This window comes from Oncorhynchus mykiss, chromosome 12, assembly GCF_013265735.2.
Source record: "Oncorhynchus mykiss isolate Arlee chromosome 12, USDA_OmykA_1.1, whole genome shotgun sequence".
Classification (NCBI taxonomy): domain Eukaryota; kingdom Metazoa; phylum Chordata; class Actinopteri; order Salmoniformes; family Salmonidae; genus Oncorhynchus; species Oncorhynchus mykiss.
The window spans coordinates 57,389,194-57,409,425 of record NC_048576.1 but is presented as its reverse complement, the minus strand read 5'-3'; the positions used below and the strand labels follow the sequence as shown (position 1 = coordinate 57,409,425).

Below are 20,232 nucleotides of genomic sequence, written 5' to 3'. Positions count from 1 at the left end.
TCTCTCGGTCCCAGCTTTGATGCACCTGTACTGACCTCGCCTTCTGGATGATAGCGGGGTGAACAGGCAGTGGCTCGGGTGGTTGTTGTCCTTGATGATCTTTATGGCCTTCCTGTGACATCGGGTGGTGTAGGTGTCCTGGAGGGCAGGTAGTTTGCCCCCGGTGATGCGTTGTGCAGACCTCACTACCCTCAGGAGAGCCTTACTGTTGTGGGCGGAGCAGTTGCCGTACCAGGCGGTGATACAGCCCGACAGGATGCTCTCGATTGTGCATCTGTAGAAGTTTGTGAGTGCTTTTGGTGACAAGCCAAATTTCTTCAGCCTCCTGAGGTTGAAGAGGCGCTGCTGCGCCTTCTTCACGATGCTGTCTGTGTGCTGTCTGTGTGGGTGGACCAATTCAGTTTGTCTGTGATGTGTACGCCGAGGAACTTAAAACTTACTACCCTCTCCACTACTGTTCCATCGATGTGGATAGGGGGGTGTTCCCTCTGCTGTTTCCTGAAGTCCACAATCATCTCCTTAGTTTTGTTGACGTTGAGTGTGAGGTTATTTTCCTGACACCACACTCCGAGGGCCCTCACCTCCTCCCTGTAGGCCGTCTCGTCGTTGTTGGTAATCAAGCCAACCACTGTTGTGTCGTCCGCAAACTTGATGATTGAGTTGGAGGCGTGCGTGGCCACGCAGTCGTGGGTGAACAGGGAGTACAGGAGAGGGCTCAGAACGCACCCTTGTGGGGCCCCAGTGTTGAGGATCAGCGGGATGGAGATGTTGTTGCCTACCCTCACCACCTGGGGGCGGCCCGTCAGGAAGTCCAGTACCCAGTTGCACAGGGCGGGGTCGAGACCCAGGGTCTCGAGCTTGATGACGAGCTTGGAGGGCACTATGGTGTTAAATGCAGAGCTGTAGTCGATGAACAGCATTCTCACATAGTTATTCCTCTTGTCCAGATGGGTTAGGGCAGTGTGCAGTGTGGTTGAGATTGCATCGTCTGTGGACCTATTTGGGCGGTAAGCAAATTGGAGTGGGTCTAGGGTGTCAGGTAGGGTGGAGGTGATATGGTCCTTGACTAGTCTCTCAAAGCACTTCATGATGACGGAAGTGAGTGCTACGGGGCGGGGCGGTAGTCGTATAGTTCAATTACCTTAGCTTTCTTGGGAACAGGAACAATGGTCGCCCTCTTGAAGCATGTGGGAACAACAGACTGGGATAGGGATTGATTGAATATGTCCGTAAACACACCAGCCAGCTGGTCTGCGCATGCTCTGAGGGCGCGGCTGGGGATGCCGTCTGGGCCTGCAGCCTTGCGAGGGTTGACACGTTTAAATGTTTTCCTCACGTCGGCTGCAGTGAAGGAGAGTCCGCATGTTTTAGTTGCGGGCCGTGTCAGTGGCACTGTATTGTCCTCAAAGCGGGCAAAAAAGTTATTTAGTCTGTCTGGGAGCAAGACATCCTGGTCCGTGACGGGGCTGGTTTTCTTTTTGTAATCCGCGATTGACTGTAGACCCTGCCACATACCTCTTGTGTCTGAGCCGTTGTATTGAGATTCGACTTTGTCTCTATACTGACGCTTAGCTTGTTTGAATGCCACTGCTTTCAGTTTCACGCGAATGCTGCCATCAATCCACAGTTTCTGGTTTGGGAATGTTTTAATCGTTGCTATGGGAACGACATCTTCAACGCACGTTCTAATGAACTCGCTCACCGAATCAGCGTATTCGTCAATGTTGTTGTCTGACGCAATACAAAACATATCCCAGTCCACGTGATGGAAGCAGTCTTGGAGTGTGGAATCAGATTGGTCGGACCAGCGTTGAACAGACCTCAGCGCGGGAGCTTCTTGTTTTAGTTTCTGTCTGTAGGCAGGGATCAACAAAATGGAGTCGTGGTCAGCTTTCCGAAAGGAGGGCGGTGCAGGGCCTTATATGCACCGCGGAAGTTAGAATAGCAGTGATCCAAAGTTTTTCCAGCCCTGGTTGCGCAATCGATATGCTGATAAAATTTAGGGAGTCTTGTTTTCAGATTAGCCTTGTTAAAATCCCCAGCTACAATGAATGCAGCCTCCGGATAAATGGATTCCAGTTTGCAAAGAGTAAAATAAAGTTTGTTCAGAGCCATCGATGTGTCTGCTTGGAGGGGAATATATACGGCTGTGATTATAATCGAAGAGAATTCCCTTGGTAGATAATGCGGTCGACATTTGATTGTGAGGAATTCTAAATCAGGTGAACAGAAGGACTTGAGTTCCTGTATGTTGTTATGATCACACCACGTCACGTTAACCATGAAGCATACGCCCCCGGCCCTCTTCTTACCAGAAAGATGTTTGTTTCTGTCTGCGCGATGCGTGGAGAAACCAGTTGGCTGCACCGACTCCGATAGCGTCTCTCCAGTGAGCCATGTTTCCGTGAAGCAAAGAACGTTACAGTCTCTGATGTCCCTCTGGAATGCTACCCTTGCTCGGATTTCATCAACCTTGTTGTCAAGAGACTGGATATTGGCGAGAAGAATGCTAGGGAGTGGTGCACGATGTGCCCGTCTCCGGAGTCTGACCAGAAGACCGCTCAGTTTCCCCCTTTTACAAAGTCGTTTTTTTGGGTCGCCGGCTGGGATCCATTCCGTTGTCCTGGGTGAAAGGCAGAACACAGGATCCGCTTCGCGAAAGTCATATTCTTGGTCGTACTGATAGTGAGTTGACGCTGCTCTTATGTTCAGTAGTTCTTCTCGACTGTATGTAATGAAACCTAAGATGACCTGGGGTACCAATGTAAGAAATAACACGTAAAAAAACTAAAAACTGCATCGTTTCCTAGGAACTCGAAGCGAGGCGGCCATCTCTGTCGGCGCCGGAAGTCTCCAAATCTACAATTAGATACCACCTCCATGCCAATAGGCTCTTTGGAAGGGTTGCCAGAAAAAAAGGCTTTATTGAGAGCAATCAACAAGTGTAAACTCCTGGAGTTAAACGGCATTGGCACTTGGTTTTGTCCTGGGTGCTATTTACCAGATGAGTCAAAAATAGAGGCCTTTGGCCATGCAAACCAGTGAAGGGTTCGTGTCGAAAGAAGGATGCATATGCAGAAAATGACCTCATACCTACTGCAAAATATAGTGGTGTATCTTTGATGTTATGGGGCTATTTTGCTTCCACTGATCCTGGGGCCCTTGAGAAGGTCAACAACATCATGAACTCTACCAAGTACCAAGACATTTGAGACAAAAACCTGGTTGCCTCTGCCAGGAGGCTGAAACTTAGCTGCGAGTGGATCTTCCAGAAAGACAATGACCCTGTGCACACATCAGAATCCACAAAGAAATAGTTATTTGGCCACAAAATAATTTTTTCACAATGGCAGTGTCAGTCTCCGGACTGACCACAAATCAGTGGTTTGAATTGAAGAGGGCAGTCCGTAAGCGCAGACCAAAAGATATCAATGATCTGGAAAGATTATGCATGGAAGAATGGTCTAAGATCCCTTCCAATAGGTTCTCCGATCTCAAAAACATTATATATATATAAAAAAAAACTTGGTGCTGTCACCCTAGCAAGGGGAGGGTAGCAATCATTTGGACACCTCATTCTGAGAAAATAAATATGAATCCTTTTCTGAGCAATTGTATTAGTATAAAACAGTTTTTTGATTATACGATATAGCTCAGTATTTTTTATAATTTATTTTCTTTATCAAGGGCTCCAATAATGGGGTGAATGTATGTTATATGAATAGATTATCAGTGGTAGTTGTCGTATGTAGCATTTGTTAATATTGTAGTCAGTGGTGGCATTAAGAGAAGTAGTGATCAAGGAGGGTAGTGGTGTTTATAATGGCACCATGTTGCTTTAGCTTTTGCTAGCTTTTCCTTTTCTCTCACAAGCAGGTTACGAAATGATCCGACTAACAGCTAATATCTCAGTTAGAGAATTTGTGATCCAGGCTTGGGCTCCAATCCTGTAGGTTCAGACTATAGAGGATTAGCCTTGTGAAACAAAATTCCTGTATTTTGGCTCATCCAATGACTCCAATGATGCTTGTGCTCTTATACAAAAACATATACCTCTCTCAGTGTCCTGTAGATGTGTCTCATGTTTGAATGCTGTTGCAATCATATTTGAGTCCATTTTTGTTTCTTTGTTTTCACATTAAAAAAAAACACTAAAGGTGCAATTCTATTTCAAATCTCTGAACCTGAAACATTGAATCAGTTTCACACTGTGTTACTTTACTATTGTGACTGTGGGTGGGAGACACACGCACGCACACGCACGCACACACACACATGCACACGCACACGGCCACAGCCACTGCCCTCTCCTCCATATTTTCCCCTTGTGACTGTACAGTCCCTTAGATGAGGAAGACCGCACCTTGAATGAGCGCTAGCTGAAACTGGAGATGTACATGTGAAGGGTTGGCTTTCAACATTTCCTTTTTTTCTCTTCTGCTTCTTCTAACCATAGGCAGTCGCGGGGCATTAGGATATTAACATACAATGCTGTTGTCTTTATTGTTTTAAGTAAAACTTGTCACTGAAGCCAGGTACTTATAATCACGGAAAGGTGAAGGAGATGAAAGACAGCTTGGTACATGTAGAGCCGGACGACAGTTTTTTTCTCCCTCTATTTCCACACAAAGTTCCTATGTTTTTCTGCTGCGAGAGTTGGGGAACTGTTCTGTGAGCTACCTGCCATCAGAAAATCGAAGGACAATTTGTTTGTAGATATTTTTGGAAATTTATTTTATTTTATTTATCCTGTGGGAAAAGAGAGCAACTTTTATTCCAGGTATCTTTGAAAATTCTTATAATTTCTTTATGTTTGGTACAATTTTCAAATTGCACATTATCCTAACTCTTAGTTTAAATATATAGTATATTTCAAGCCAGTGATTGGAAAGTAGCATGAAATGTGCCTTTTGAATGTCTCACCACAGTGATTTTGTATAACTATATTCAATCTGTAGTTAATCAAATAATATTTCAGTGGATGAAACAAGAACATAAATAATTGAGGAATTTCTAAAGGGCATTGTAATTGGAAAATTACTAAATAATACCACAATTATAGCCAATTATAACTCTACAACATTATGTTAGCATGAAAATGATTTTATTTTTGTCAATAACTGATTGAAGATATGACTCTTCTGTCTTATTTGTCACGTCTTAATGGGCAAAGAACAAGAAATATGCCATGCGGGGATGATGTTACCCATGGAAATGGACAAGGGGCAGATAGACCTGTCGACCGATGCAAAGAATCTGAATTTAAAGCGTTCAAAATTCCTCCCTTTTAGTGTGAGTGACCGTGAGAGAGAGTCAGAGTGTTATATTCCTGGTTATCTCGGACGTTCAGGGGTATTTTCATGGGGCAGAGGATCTTTCAGCTATTTCTCAGGGGCGCAGGGCAAAGAGGAGGGAGGGGAAGCACAGCCGACACAAAAGGCAACATTATTCCCCGGCGGATCTGCGCTACATCCCGTTATGAATGGAGTATTGAAAAATACAACATTGGGGACTAGATTATTTTTCATCCCTCATAACTGAACCATTTGTCCCAGGGTTTTGAGCGGTTTGTTAGCACGCTGTGCCCAATGGAACAGCCATGGTGCTGGGCTGCTCCGCATTAAAATCCCTGCTTCCTAATTGGACAGCACAATGACCTCTGGTTGCCTCTGCTCTCCACAACCTCCTCCCTCCTGCCTTTCACCTTTCAACTTAATGTCATGGCCTTCCATACATGCAATATGGCCGTCAATACAATTAAATTAAATAACACAGGGCCAGGGTTGGTGTAGTTGAACAGGGTCAAGGTTAGCGGATTTGTTAAGCTGTTGATTGGTGCTGAAGGGTGTTAGAGGAGGATACTTGGCCTCGCTGACCTGTCAGTGTATTTACAGTGCATTACAGTATCTGCTATGGTAATATACAGTGTAGCTACACTATACTACAACATATGGGCAGAATCCAACTGAACTGGACACATATCTACAGGTAGATGAGCAGGTGAATTTGGTCTTGCCACCCTCCCCTTCTCGCTGCTGCTTACCCCCCTCTCCTCCTATTCTCCCAGGAGCCGAGAGGCGCCCCTGTGGTGTCATCGGCTGCCTAAGCGTTTCGGAGAGTTCCAGTGACAGATTGCAGGAAGCAGCGTTTAGGCCTGACGATCGGGACCACAGACAGCAGAAATGTCTTTTTGTTGGCCCCTGGGCTCGGAATGTCCACTATCTCCAGGGGCCAATATCATATTCTCCTTCTCCCCTCATCATCCGTCCCCAGTCCCCAAACTAACTAGTACACATTCCTTTGTAAGGTTTTGGTACAATACAAAGACACACAACCAACCCAAAAGTCTGATCAGACATAGGCAAAACAAACATTTTCCTCAAAAAAAGACGTTTGAAAATATTTCACATTTAGATTGCTTACCGCTTTTTCAAACAATTATACAAACCAAACATTTCTTCAGAATTCAGTGGATAAATATGAGCATGAGGATGTGATGTCAGGACAATAGTTCTATGCAATTAAAGAGTTTATTACTGGAGTCAGACCTATTTTGAAAAACAAACATCCCTCCAGGCAAGAGCTTTGTTTCAAGAGAAATCAAGCAGCAGCAGCAGTTTGCAATGTTTCTTGCTGCTCCCTATGAAACCAGATTCTTTGGTCACGTTTTTTTGTGCTTCCTAGTATAACAGGTGGTTCAGGGCAGGGTACCGGAGAAAGAAACTGTTTATCAGTCTCTTAGTCCCAGCTTTGATGCACCCGTACTGTCTACGCCTTCTAGACATACTGTATAACTACTGGCATCCCTTACTTACTGCCCTCCGTAGTACAGAATAGACAAATTTGAAAATAAAATATAATGTTTGCCACTCTGTTGGGGTAGCGGTGGCACATGTCCACTCACTGCCACCTGGGTGATGCATGGCACTGGTATCCATTTTGTGCCATTTTGTGCATTGCATGCTCACCACAGGTCACAACAGTTTCTCGGTGCCCAGTGTTTTAGCAGCCAGCCAGTGTGCAGTGGGGTGGGGTTGGGTGGCAGTGTAGTAGGCAGCTAGGCAGCCATTTTGGCCTGGGGAAATGGGCCAGTCGGCTTCATGCTCCAGCAGGTCCTGGGGCACACTGGGAGTTGTTTTAGTGCCAATCAATCTGGAGTGGACACAGAGACACAGCATGGCGTGCCCACTCACACCTCTCCTCTCCATCACTGGAACACACACACACACACACACACACACACACACACACCGGTTTCAGTTCAGTGCATGGTTTTTGGAAACTATTTATGTTCCAACTTCCAACCAATAAGCTTCACTTGCCTGATACTATCACCGATACTAACTCCCCACTACTGTATAGTCATTTGGCTGCAGGGGGTTGCACTAGAAACAGCTATCCAATACTATGTTGGGAATACAATGGTTATTGATTATGATTAGTAGCAGTAGACTAGTGGTGGGCAGTGAGTACCAGTATTAGGGGTCCAGACTGTTTCAGCAGTGAAGAGAAACAGAAAAAGGCAGGAAGGTAGGTAATGTGTGTGAGAGCGATAGAGAGACAGAGACAGAGACATAGACAGAGACAGAGACGGAGATAGAGAGTCCAGTGCACTGATGGGTTGTGTGTGTAAGTGTGTGTTCCACCAGGCACCCAGACTGATTGGAGTGTCAGTCAGACAGCGAGCCATGCGAGGGCAGCGCGTAGCAGATTGTGTGCGTAGACCATGTGGAGAATGGACAGTGGTTGTCTGGCTGCTGTTGTCCCTGCTAGGTTCCCTGCTACTGGTGGGCATCAGTGGGATTCTGCAGATTGGTGAGTGTACGTGCTATTTCACCACTGCTCATTTTGAATTGGGAGACTATCGTTTTTAAACCCCATAGTTGTCTGGGCTGTGTGTGTGGAGGGGGTTGGGGGGTGAGGGTGGAAAGGGTGGTTGGGGGAGGAGTGGGGGGGGGGGGCAAAAGAGGGGGTGGGTGAATTAACCAACATAACACCAGCTCAAGGAATGCTCCCTCCTTGCAGATAAATTGGTGGGGGAAATTAGTTTTGATATGTACTGCAAAGAGACAGATCTGTCATGATTTTCCTAGTCATGAGCTGAATAAGTCAGAACATTTACATGTGTATGTAACAGAGCTAAAGAATCTGGTGTACCTGGGTGTACTTGGGACAGAGGAACAAGTCCCCGTAGGACTGCCTGCCTTTAGTAGCTGTTACCCAGTTAGGCTTTGAAGTACAAACATTCTGCTAGTTGTTCGGAACATGGATACGGTCGGGAATGACTGAGTCGGTTATTGATTATACTACTTTGGACTTTATGGATCGAACGGATCCCTTGCTAAAAATAGAACATGTTTACAAACTTCAAATATGCATTGGATTGCTGTGGTATCTAAGACATCTCTTTGTGCCCTGACATACTGCTCTTTATTTTCTGATTTCAAAAGATATGACCAAAATCAGCAGACGAGCCATATCCAGTGAGTATATTTCCAAGTCAATCTCTTCTCGTTTTACTGACCCATCTTTTCTGAAATGCACGTAACGTTACTGTTTCCACCCCAGATTTCAGTCTTACGTCACTTATGAATACATATGACAAAAACCAAGAAACAACATATTCTAATACCAGGACGCTTTCAATAACTAACCCACATAGCGAACATAACATAACTGTTAACGTGTTTAGGGCCTTTAGTTTCAATGAGCCAGGTAGTCTTCAAGGGGTGAATTTACCTATTTTTGGCATAATGTTTAGAAAGGTTCCTCTATTCTCTTTGTGAGGCAGGTAACCAGAAACCACAGTTTCAGTGGCTTTATACTTCCCCTATAAGACACAGTTTATGGTCCCAGACATACAGGCCAACAAGTCCCACACAGTTTATGGTCCCAGACATACAGGCCAACAAGTCCCAGTAAAGGAACCTGAGGAATAACACAGAGTATTTCCAGATTTCTCACAGTCATACCAATATAGCCAAGTGAATGAGGCTTAGAGGTTTGTCAACACAGTACTAAACACAGCCCAACCCTATAGAATCTGTGTGGTTGCTAAATGTTGGGAGAAAAGGTGTTCAATCATTATATCTGTATTGACTTTTATCAGATGTTTGGTTAATGCGTAGTCAAAGACATATAGTGCATTTAGAAAGTATTTAGACCCCTTGACTTTTTCCAGTTTTTGTTACATTACAGCCTTATTCTATAATGGATAAAATGTATGTTTTTCCTCATCTATCTACACACAATAACCCATATTGACAAAGCGAGAAGAAAAAAAGGTTTATAGAGATTTTAGCAAATGTATAAAAAATAAAACACAGAAATACCTTATTTAAATAAGTATTCGGAACCTTTGCTATGAGACTCGAAGTTGAGCTCAGGTGCATCCTGTTTCCATTGGTCATCCTTGAGATGTTTCTACAACTTGATTGGAGTCCACCTGTGATAAATTCAACTGATTGGACAGGATTTGGAAAGGCACACATATATAAGCTCCCACAGTTGACAGTGCATGTCAGAGAAAGAACCAAGGCATGAGGTCGAAGGAATTGTCCGTAGAGCTCAGAGACAGGATTGTGTTGAGGGACAGATCTGGGGGAAGGGTACCAAATAATTTGGTAGCATTGAAGGTCATCAAGAACACAGTGGCCTCCATCATTCTTAAATTAAAGAAGTTGAGCAATCGGGGGAGAAGGGCCTTGGTCAGGGTGGTGACCAAGAACCCGATCGTCACTCTGACAGAGCTCTAGAGTTCCTCTGTGGAGATGGGAGAACCTTCCAGAAGGACAACCATCTCTGCAGCACTCCACCAATCAGGCCTTTATGGTAGAGTGGCCAGAAGGAAGCCACTCCCCTGTAAAAGGCACATGACACCCGCTTGGAGTTTGACAAAAGACACCTAAAGTAATATGACCATGAGAAACATGATTCTCTGGTCTGATGAAACCAAGATTTAACTCTTTGGCCTGAATGTCAAGCATCACATCTGGAGGAAACATCCCAACCCCACCATGGTGACACATGATGGTGGCAGCCTCATGCTGTGGAGATGTTTTTCAGCGGCAGGGAATGGGAGACTAGTCAGGATCGAGGGAAAGATGAACAGAGGAAAGTACAGAGAGATCCTCAATGAAAACTTGCTCCAGAGAGCTCAGGACCTCAGACTGGGGCGAAGGTTCACCTTCCAAAAGGACAACGACCCTAAGCACACAGCCAAGATAGGAGTGGTGTCGGGACAAGTTTTGAATGTCCCTGAGTGTCCCAGCCAGAGTCCAGACCTGAACATTTCTGGGGAGACATGAAAATAGCTGTGCAGGGATGCTGCCCATCCAACCTGACCGAGCTTGAGAGGATCTGCAGAGAAGAATGAGAGAAACTCCCCAAATACAGGTGTGCCAAGCTTCTAGCGTCAAACCCAAGAAGACTTGAGGCTGACTGGAGTGCCCAGTTTCACATCAAACTCTACAGTGATTGTAACAAAATAAAACCTTATTAAAAATAAAAGAGACAGTGGGTTTCAGTTTGGTAACTTTTATGTTTCCATTCTCAAAACGAAAACCCCCAAAGTTCACAAACTGGAACGTGTCAACCTTCAATACATATTTCTATGTTAGACTTCTTAGCTGGTTTAGCTACATGGTTTAAATAGGCTTCCTGCTGCGTTTTCAAGCTGCGTCTCGAATTACAGGAAAATAGATATAGTAGATACAGAATACAGTAACTATGAAGGGCCAAGAACCTCCTTTCAACAAATCATTTGACCAAAGTCTCTCCCTCTTTCTCTCTCTCCTTCCTCCCTCTTTTCCAGCCAATAGCACGACAACGATGACTGCCATGAAGACAACGCATTCTCAAGGTTGGCAATGCGCTGCTGGGCTCCCGCCAACTCTCACCACATCCACCACACCTTCTGTCTGTCTGAAGTACCCATGTTCAACAAATACATGTCCACATCCAACTCATGAATAAAAGAGTATCAAACTTAACTTGTGAAGCGAGAGAGAGGGAAAAGGAAGGAAAAGGAGAAAGCGAGAGATAGATCAGTGCCCCAGGGACACTACAACAAGGTCACTTCCCTTTGCTCTCAATTTACCTAATCCCCCGGAATGACTTATTCTGCTACAGTGTGTGCTTCATCTCCCTCTCCCTCTCTCTCTCTCTCTCTCTCTCTCTCCCTCTCTCTCTCTCTCTCTCTCTCTCTCTCTCTCTCTCTCTCTCTCTCTGTCTCTCTCTCTCTGTCTCTGTCTCTGTCTCTCTCTCTATGTCTCTCTCTCTCACTCTCTCTCTCTCTCTCTCTCTCTATCTCTCTCTCCCTCTCTCTCTCTCTCTCTCTCTCCCTTTCTCTCTCACTCTCCTTCTCTCTCTCTCTCACTCTCTCTCTCTCTCCCTCTCTCTCTCCCTCTCTCTCTCTCTCTCTCTCGCCATCTCCTTCGATCCCTCACTCTATCTCTCTCTCCATCTCTCCCTCTCTCTCTCGTGGCTTGTTTAGTCTTATTTTGTTCCTTAAATTGGAAGGTGGAAGGGATTACACAAGCTATTCTAAACGGATTCTTGTCACTATTAACTATCATTATATGATAGTGATATTTCCAGACAGTAACACACAGTATACTGTCCCACAGACAGTAGGCTTTTTATGTGCTTGCACAGACTTTTGTTCTATGTTGTGTGGCACATGTAGAATACAAAAAGAGTGGCTAGCGTGTAGTCAAAGTGAGTAAAAGGACAAGGTTTGAATGAACTTAAATGAGATCTAGAAACCAGCCTCCTGACAGGATAATATGACAACATCACACACTTACAGTAACATTCATGACATCAGCATCGGAGTGGGAGAGAGCAGGGAGGTCAGCTGTCCTGATTGCTGATTCCTCAGTGAATCCTCCCCCCTCTTCAGTGCGTCTGGTAATATTATTTTGTATCTCGCTGACAGTGTATCTTTGGATCTCTCTTCCCTCTCCTCTCCAGTGCGTCTGGTGAACGGGCGTAACAGGTGTGAGGGGCGTGTGGAGGTTTGGCACAACGGGACATGGGGTACAGTGTGTGATGACGACTGGGACATGGTAGATGCCAACGTGGTGTGTCGGCAGTTGGACTGTGGTCTGGCCATGGCGGTGGGCAGCATCTCAGAGTATGGCCAGGGCTCAGGGCCCGTCCTGCTGGACAATGTAGACTGCAAAGGAGGGGAGACAGACCTGGGACAGTGTGGAAGTCTGGGCTGGGGCATCCACAACTGTTACCACTATGAGGACGTGTCTGTCACATGCAAAGGTAGGGCCCATAGAGATATACAGTGCCTTGCGAAAGAATTCGGCCCCCTTGAACTTTGCGACCTTTTGCCACATTTCAGGCTTCAAACATAAAGATATAAAACTGTACTTTTTTGTGAAGAATCAACAACAAGTGGGACACAATCATGAAGTGGAACGACATTTATTGGATATTTCCAACTTTTTTAACAAATCAAAAACTGATAAATTGGGCGTGCAAAATTATTCAGCCCCTTTACTTTCAGTGCAGCAAACTCTCTCCAGAAGTTCAGTGAGGATCTCTGAATGATCCAATGTTGACATAAATGACTAATGATAATAAATACAATCCACCTGTGTGTAATCAAGTCTCCGTATAAATGCACCTGCACTGTGATAGTCTCAGAGGTCCGTTAAAAGTGCAGAGAGCATCATGAAGAACAAGGAACACACCAGGCAGGTCCGAGATATTGTTGTGAAGAAGTTTAAAGCCGGATTTGGATACAAAAAGATTTCCCAAGCTTTAAACATCCCAAGGAGCACTGTGCAAGCGATAATATTGAAATGGAAGGAGTATCAGACCACTGCAAATCTACCAAGACCTGGCCGTCCCTCTAAACTTTCAGCTCATACAAGGAGAAGACTGATCAGAGATGCAGCCAAGAGGCCCATGATCACTCTGGATGAACTGCAGAGATCTACAGCTGAGGTGGGAGACTCTGTCCATAGGACAACAATCAGTCGTATATTGCACAAATCTGGCCTTTATGGAAGAGTGGCAAGAAGAAAGCCATTTCTTAAAGATATCCATAAAAGGTGTCATTTAAAGTTTGCCACAAGCCACCTGGGAGACACACCAAACATGTGGAAGAAGGTGCTCTGGTCAGATGAAACCAAAATTGAACTTTTTGGCAACAATGCAAAACGTTATGTTTGGCGTAAAAGCAACACAGCTGAACACACCATCCCCACTGTCAAACATGGTGGTGGCAGCATCATGGTTTGGGCCTGCTTTTCTTCAGCAGGGACAGGGAAGATGGTTAAAATTGATGGGAAGATGGATGGAGCCAAATACAGGACCATTCTGGAAGAAAACCTGATGGAGTCTGCAAAAGACCTGAGACTGGGACGGAGATTTGTCTTCCAACAAGACAATGATCCGAAACATAAAGCAAAATCTACAATGGAATGGTTCAAAAATAAACATATCCAGGTGTTAGAATGGCCAAGTCAAAGTCCAGACCTGAATCTAATCGAGAATCTGTGGAAAGAACTGAAAACTGCTGTTCACAAATGCTCTCCATCCAACCTCACTGAGCTCAAGCTGTTTTGCAAGGAGGAATGGGAAAAAATGTCAGTCTCTCGATGTGCAAAACTGATAGAGACATACCCCAAGCGACTTACAGCTGTAATCGCAGCAAAAGGTGGCGCTACAAAGTATTAACTTAAGGGGGCTGAATAATTTTGCACGCCCAATTTTTCTGTTTTTGATTTGTTAAAAAAGTTTGAAATATCCAATAAATGTCGTTCCACTTCATGATTGTGTCCCACTTGTTGTTGATTCTTCACAAAAAAATACAGTTTTATATCTTTATGTTTGAAGCCTGAAATGTGGCAAAAGGTTGCAAAGTTCAAGGGGGCCGAATACTTTCGCAAGGCACTGCATATAAAAATCTAGTCTATAACTGTTCTAATTCCTTTTCTATAGGTAGGGTCTTTACAATATATAAGGATCTCTAATATCTCTAAGAGGGACATATCCCTGGGGACTTATACAATAATCTATTTTCACTAATAAAAACATAATTTCTCACTCCTTTTTTTCCTCGTCTCTCCTCAGATACATCAGTGCTGGAGTCACGGGGCATGGGCGAGCCCACCACTCCGTCTAGGAGAAACTCAGGGTTAAGTAAGTGATCATTCAATTTATTTCTCTATAATTTCAGTCAAACACACACACAAAAGAAGTAAACAAAATTGATTCAAGAAGGGTTTATTTAATTCACTTAATAGGTTTAATAAAGGGCCAATCTGCAGTTGCTACATCCATTTTTAAATCAACGATATATACTCATTAATTCTTGAAGAATATAACTTCAAAATGGAAACAAACACCGTATAGCCTCAAAACATGTTCAAAGGTCCAATGCAGCTGTTTTTATCTCAATATCAAATCCTTTCTGGGTCACATTTAAGTACCTTACTCTTAATGTTTTCAATTAAAATTTGCTTCTTAGCGAAGAGCAATTTCTCAATCAAGAATTTAGCTAGGACTGTCTGAGAGTGGTCTGAGCGGGGAGGGTAAAACTGAAAACTAGCTGTTATTGGCACAGAGGTTTGAAACTCTATTGTCTTTCTCATTGGTCTATTAACTAATTTACCGCCTGGTGATGTTACCAGTCAGGCCAAAACTCCATCGCAGCAAAACAGGCGTGAAATTTCAGGCAGTCTTTTCAAACAGCGCTTGCGTATGAAGGGCATTATCATCATTTTCACAATTTCAGTGTTATTCCAACCTCGTAGTGTTTAAATATATAAAACATAGGAAAATCCTGTTTTTGCCTGCACAGGGCCTTAACACTATCATTTTGCTATCTATGGATTTGAGAGTGGTTATACTTCTCCAGCCCTATCCCTTAGCCTTTTACCAAAACAGTGGCAGGGAGGACACTTTGGTATTGTTTCAACTTTTCAATTTTCGTGATGTTGTCAGCCAACCCGTCTACAAACACTGTCACAGAGGGACAGAAAATGAACTGAAAAAGAATGAACACATGCTCAACACAGAGTGTTTATTCAATGTGTTGTATAAAGACAACATCTGCACACAAGATCTCAATAAATCTAGCCTGGAATCCAAGCTAAATAGTGAAACAGAGAGATATTCAGCTTGAAGGATCTTATGCCATTGTGTACTGTATGTCAGAATGAAGCCCAGCTTAGACTGAGAAGATGTATGGAATGGTGATGAATCCCTCCCCTCCCCTATATTTTAGGAGATGGTACAATCCGGTTAGTTGGTGGACTGGACTACTGCCAGGGACGGGTGGAGGTCTACTACCGTGGCAGCTGGGGGACGGTGTGTGATGACGACTGGGGTATGAGAGACGCAGGGGTGGTGTGCCAGCAGATATACTGTGGCCATGCTGTTTCCTCCACCACCAACGCCTATTTTGGCTACGGGACAGGCCTGATTCTACTGGACAACGTCAACTGTAATGGCTACGAGAACCAGCTGAGTAAGTGCTACAGCCTGGGCTGGGGGATACACAACTGTGGACATCATGAGGACGCTGGGGTTATCTGTTCAGGTGAGAAGCTTTTTCTTATTCTCTCTGTCTCTTTTTCTCTCTCTCTCACTGTCACTCTCGCTCTCTCTTTCTTAAATTCATGTTGCTAATTGCTTTAACACTATTTTTAATATCTGCTATTCATGTCTGTTTTATCTGTGCAGGCTCAGGATCCACTACCGTTCCTCCTATGAACACTGAAACCATGGGCATCGGAAGGGGATTCTTTCAGACTGCCAGCACTGCAGGTAATTGTTGAGGTCATTTCCGTTTTCATGTACTGCAGTACTACAATAGCAATAACAGCTGCAGTGTAGGCCCTCATCAGACCCATATCATCAGGCCACACTGCTGCACCTCTATCCTATGAGCAACAGACGGTGCTGTTTCCTCTTTAGGTTTCTCTGTCTAAAATCTGTGACTCAGCAGCGCCACTCAATCAATGGTGGTAGTGGAGCATGTAAATCATGTCGCCCCACCCACTCTCCTCCCAGTCTCTCATCTCAGTCGATGGAAAACCCTCTGCTGTGTACTGTAGGCATCAGCTTGCATATGTGTAAACTGACTCATCATTCAGATTCTAATGCATTTCTCCTATTGTTCTAGTAACCGACCAAACAGAATTAGTCACCGAAGCAACTACGGCTGTGACAACGGTTGCTATGACAACAAGAGGTAATGATGTTGCACCCCCATGTGATAATTATAAACTCCCGCTAATGCACTCTAAACTCATATATCAGTTATTATAATATTTGCTGATTATTCACAAATATTAAATTGTGCAACATGGAGGCACAGTGCCACCATTTTCGATAAACCTCTCCATGAAGAATGTTCTCCTCATCTCCTCATACCCCTCTGTCTCTCCTTTCTCCTCCTCCAGAGCGGCCCACCATCCGCGTGGTGAATGGTAACAGCAGCTGCCAGGGCCGTGTGGAGGTGTTCCACAACAACCAGTGGGGCACGGTGTGTGACGATGACTGGGATCTGCCCAATGCCCAGGTGGTGTGTAGGCATCTGGGCTGTGGCCCTGCCATCTCTGCCAAGGTCCTGGCCTACTTCGGCTACGGCTCGGGCCCCATCCTGCTGGACAATGTGGACTGTAGGGGCAGTGAAGGGGAGCTGTCGGCTTGTTTCCACCTGGGCTGGGGACAGCACAACTGTGGACATCATGAAGACGCTGGAGTCATCTGTACACGTAAGACCGACTGGAACTGTGGCACTATAACTGTTGCCCGATGCGAATCAGAAATGTATATGTTGATCTGCTGCAGGCAGTACTGCTGCAGTAGTGACTTGTTAAGACTGAGACAGCTAGGCACATAGTCATGTAAATACACACACACACACAAATACACACATGCACTCAAATGAACACACACAAAACTCCTCTGTAGCTTTCACTCACAGTTACTCACACAGTCACCCCATAGACACCATCCCCACAGTCATCCATCTCTCCTCTTCCCTGCTGAGCTGGTGCATTTAACTGTGTGAGTGTTGGTCTCTGAGGAGCAGGCGCCCGCCCAGATGGTCCAAAGGGCATCAAATCAAATCAAATGTATTGATCACACACATATTTAGCAGATGTTATTGCGGGTGAGGCGAAATGCTCGCGTTCCTAGCTCCAACAGTGCAGTAGTATCTAACAATTCACAACAATACACAAATCTAAAAGTAAAAGAATGGAATTAAGAAATATGTAAATATTTGGACGAGCAACGTCGGAGTGGCATTGGCTAAATACAGTAAAATAGAAAACAGTATATACACATGAGATGAGTAAAGCATTATGCAAACAGAATTCAAGTGACTAGTGTTCCATTATTAAAGTGGCCAGGGATTGCATGTCTATGTATACTGTATAGGGCAGCAGCCTCTAACGTGCAGGGTGGAGTAGCTGGGTGGCATGAAATATAGAGTGGAGAAGTCAGGGGTCATTAGCTTCACTGGCAGCCTGCAGGCTAAACCTCCATTCTTTAAGGACAAATAAGACAAACAGTAGAGAAAGAAAGAATGAAAGAGACAAAGACTTCATTCCTGTTACTCAGGTCTACATCAAATCATGATTAGTAGAGCAGACTAGGTGAACAAGTGAACCTTTGATTTCTGAGTGAGATGATAAGGGAATCACTAAGTTCACTTCTGGAGCAGTTTTCTTCTGATATATCTGATTAACTGATCACTTGATTAACTAATTACAATGTTTTGAGTGCTCCATACTGTTCTGATAGGACTGTATCAACAGTTGTTCTCAAGTAGATGACCACTCCCTTGGGAAACATACACAGCAGATTAAAGTCTCATACTGTCTTCCCCTCCTTCTCCTTCTCCAGCCTTTCAGCTTGTGGGACCTGGAAATGACTTCGGGATGACAGAGAGAACGCCCACCACTAGACCACCAAGTGAAGGTGAGTCTTGTACCTGTTGAGGTTTAGCTACATGTTCTGGGTTTCACGGTATCCAAAGATCAACACACCTTCCCAGCATCACTTGTCAGAGGCAGTCTTATGTAATGCATCATTCTTCAATCATGTCTTAGGATCAGGTATGTGATATGTATCTCTAGTGTTTAATGTTTATTTTCTCCAGTATATGTGACTGTTTCTACCCTGTCTCTCCCTCTAGGCCTGGCGAGGTTGGTGGGCGGGCAGCACCGCTGCGAGGGCCGGGTGGAGATGTTCTCAGGGGCGGAATGGGGTACGGTGTGCGACGATGCCTGGGACATGCCTGATGCCCAGGTGGTGTGTCGCCAGCTTGGCTGTGGGGAGGCTGCTACGGCCCGTGTGGAGGCCTTCTTTGGGCCCGGCAGCGGCACCATCCTCCTGGACAATCTGAAGTGCAGCGGCTCTGAGGCCTCGCTCCAGCAGTGCTCCCACATATCCTGGGAAGTGCACAACTGTGACCACTCTGAAGACGCCGGCGTCACCTGCTCACTGTCGTGATTCCAGCAGTGATTCGCCGCCATGGAGCCGCCAAACTCCTCCCAACTCCACTGCCAACTAATAGGACGGGCGCCATGGGTAGCACAACCCGGGACTTGTAAACATTATGTAAATAACAGCTCATCCCAATGCCAAACATAAGGAAGACTACAACAACAACAAACAAACAAGCAAAGAAACTAACATATGATGATATATGATTAAATATTATAATAATCTATTCCTATTAAGCACTTTATAAATATATATAAATATATATGATATAAAATACGCTGTACACATTTTTTTTATATTTGATAAACAGTGGAAACCAACGTTTTAAACCGACTCTCTGTCTCTCTGGCTCTTTTCTTTTTTTGTTGTCAAGATGCTAAAATAGAGGTCCTCTCACTAACCCTCTTCTCACTAGCCGCACACACAGCCATAGTGTACTGTACCAGGGCATGGTGCTCAACAACAACAACAACAACAGCAGCAATCCAGGCCCACAATACCAAAGCCAAACTTATAGACTCTATAGAGACTATAGACTATCTATAGAAAGGGCTATGTATTTCTATGGCCAAATATATTTGTTTGAACATAGGCAGAAAGATGGACAGTACATGTACATGACACTGTAGTGCTCTTGGCACATGCTTCCTAATTTGATAAACTTTTTAATGTATTATTCCTGAGCAGAGGTGGATGTATATCTGAAATCTGATCATGATGACTTCCAAAGCCCCAGTATTTTGGTTATTTTGCTGAAATATCTGTTATATTTGACACCTTTATTGTGTAAATAATCACCCTAGCTAGTTTGTGTTCTATTTTTTCCTCTCTTATGAAACTCTCTTATGACCCATTGTCTGACTTGTGTATTTTAATGTCTGGTTTTGGAAAAGGCTAGCTTGTCTTCACTGTCTCTCTCTCTGTCTCTCTCTCTGTCTCTCTCTCTCTCTGTCTCTCTCTCTCTCTCTCTCTCTCTCTCTCTCTGTCAGACAGTGCTATTTCAGGTGGAGTATGGCATATGATCTAAGCCTTAGCTACATCCTTAATTATCTGCTCGTGCCTTTTCATTCGTATTTTGTATCAGACATTTCGCACTACAAGGTGTACATTTCATTTCAGTGTGTAAGGATGTGCATCTGTGTCTGTGAGTTAATATTTGCGTGTCTGGCAGGTGAGTCAGATCTACTGTACTGTTTGTGAATGTGTGCGTACAGTATATACAGTCAGTGACATGTACACTGATTGTGGAATTATTACAATATGGTAGTAGTCAGATTGCTCAAATCTGTCACTGCAATGATTAAATCTGAATCTGAAAAAGTCAAAATGGGGAATGAATGATTGGGAAATGTTACTTTAATAACACCATAAATGGGGTTGAGAGGGAGGGCACAAGAATAGGTTAGCCTTCATCAGAAACAATAGTTAGCTTCTTGCCATGAGTAGCACAACGATTCTCAGGTTTAACGAAATGCCTCAACTATATGGGGTCAGGAAATGAATCTGAATGAATTGAGGTGTTAGGCTCACCAAGTTATTCCAGAGTCTGTATGGCATGGTGCGAAATTGGTGCGAAATGTTATGTACAGTCGCTAGTGAAAGTCTACATACACGTTGTACAGTCTTCCCATTTGCTGCCTTAAAGTTTCATCTCAAAAGGGAATTCATTGGATTTTTTCCTAGACAACCTATTTCACATTTTCAAAGTTAAAGAAAAAATACAGAACATTTAAAAAAATAGTTTTT

The 20,232-nt window shown here is 44.3% G+C and overlaps 1 protein-coding gene across 1 annotated transcript; it reads left to right on the top strand.

Annotated features, from left to right (window-relative positions):
- The first annotated feature begins 4,434 nt into the window (after window positions 1-4,434).
- On the top strand, window positions 4,435-19,813 carry LOC110537836 (scavenger receptor cysteine-rich domain-containing group B protein). Its single transcript, XM_036937862.1, has 11 exons — window positions 4,435-7,815; window positions 8,451-8,483; window positions 10,814-10,861; window positions 11,974-12,276; window positions 14,095-14,163; window positions 15,251-15,565; window positions 15,709-15,792; window positions 16,151-16,219; window positions 16,431-16,745; window positions 17,884-17,958; window positions 18,176-19,813. The coding sequence occupies exons 1-11, from the start codon at window positions 7,617-7,619 to the stop codon at window positions 18,490-18,492; spliced, it is 1,827 nt and encodes a 608-aa protein (XP_036793757.1). The 5' UTR covers window positions 4,435-7,616; the 3' UTR covers window positions 18,493-19,813.
- Window positions 19,814-20,232: the final 419 nt, after the last annotated feature.

Coding starts and splice junctions, on each gene's coding strand:
- LOC110537836 (XM_036937862.1), top strand. CDS start 7,617: ATGGGTTGTGTGTGTAAGTGTGTGTTCCACCAGGCACCCAGACTGATT. Junction 8,484..10,813: donor CAGCAGACGAGCCATATCCA/GTGAGTATATTT, acceptor CCTCTTTTCCAG/CCAATAGCACGACAACGATG. Junction 14,164..15,250: donor TAGGAGAAACTCAGGGTTAA/GTAAGTGATCAT, acceptor CCTATATTTTAG/GAGATGGTACAATCCGGTTA.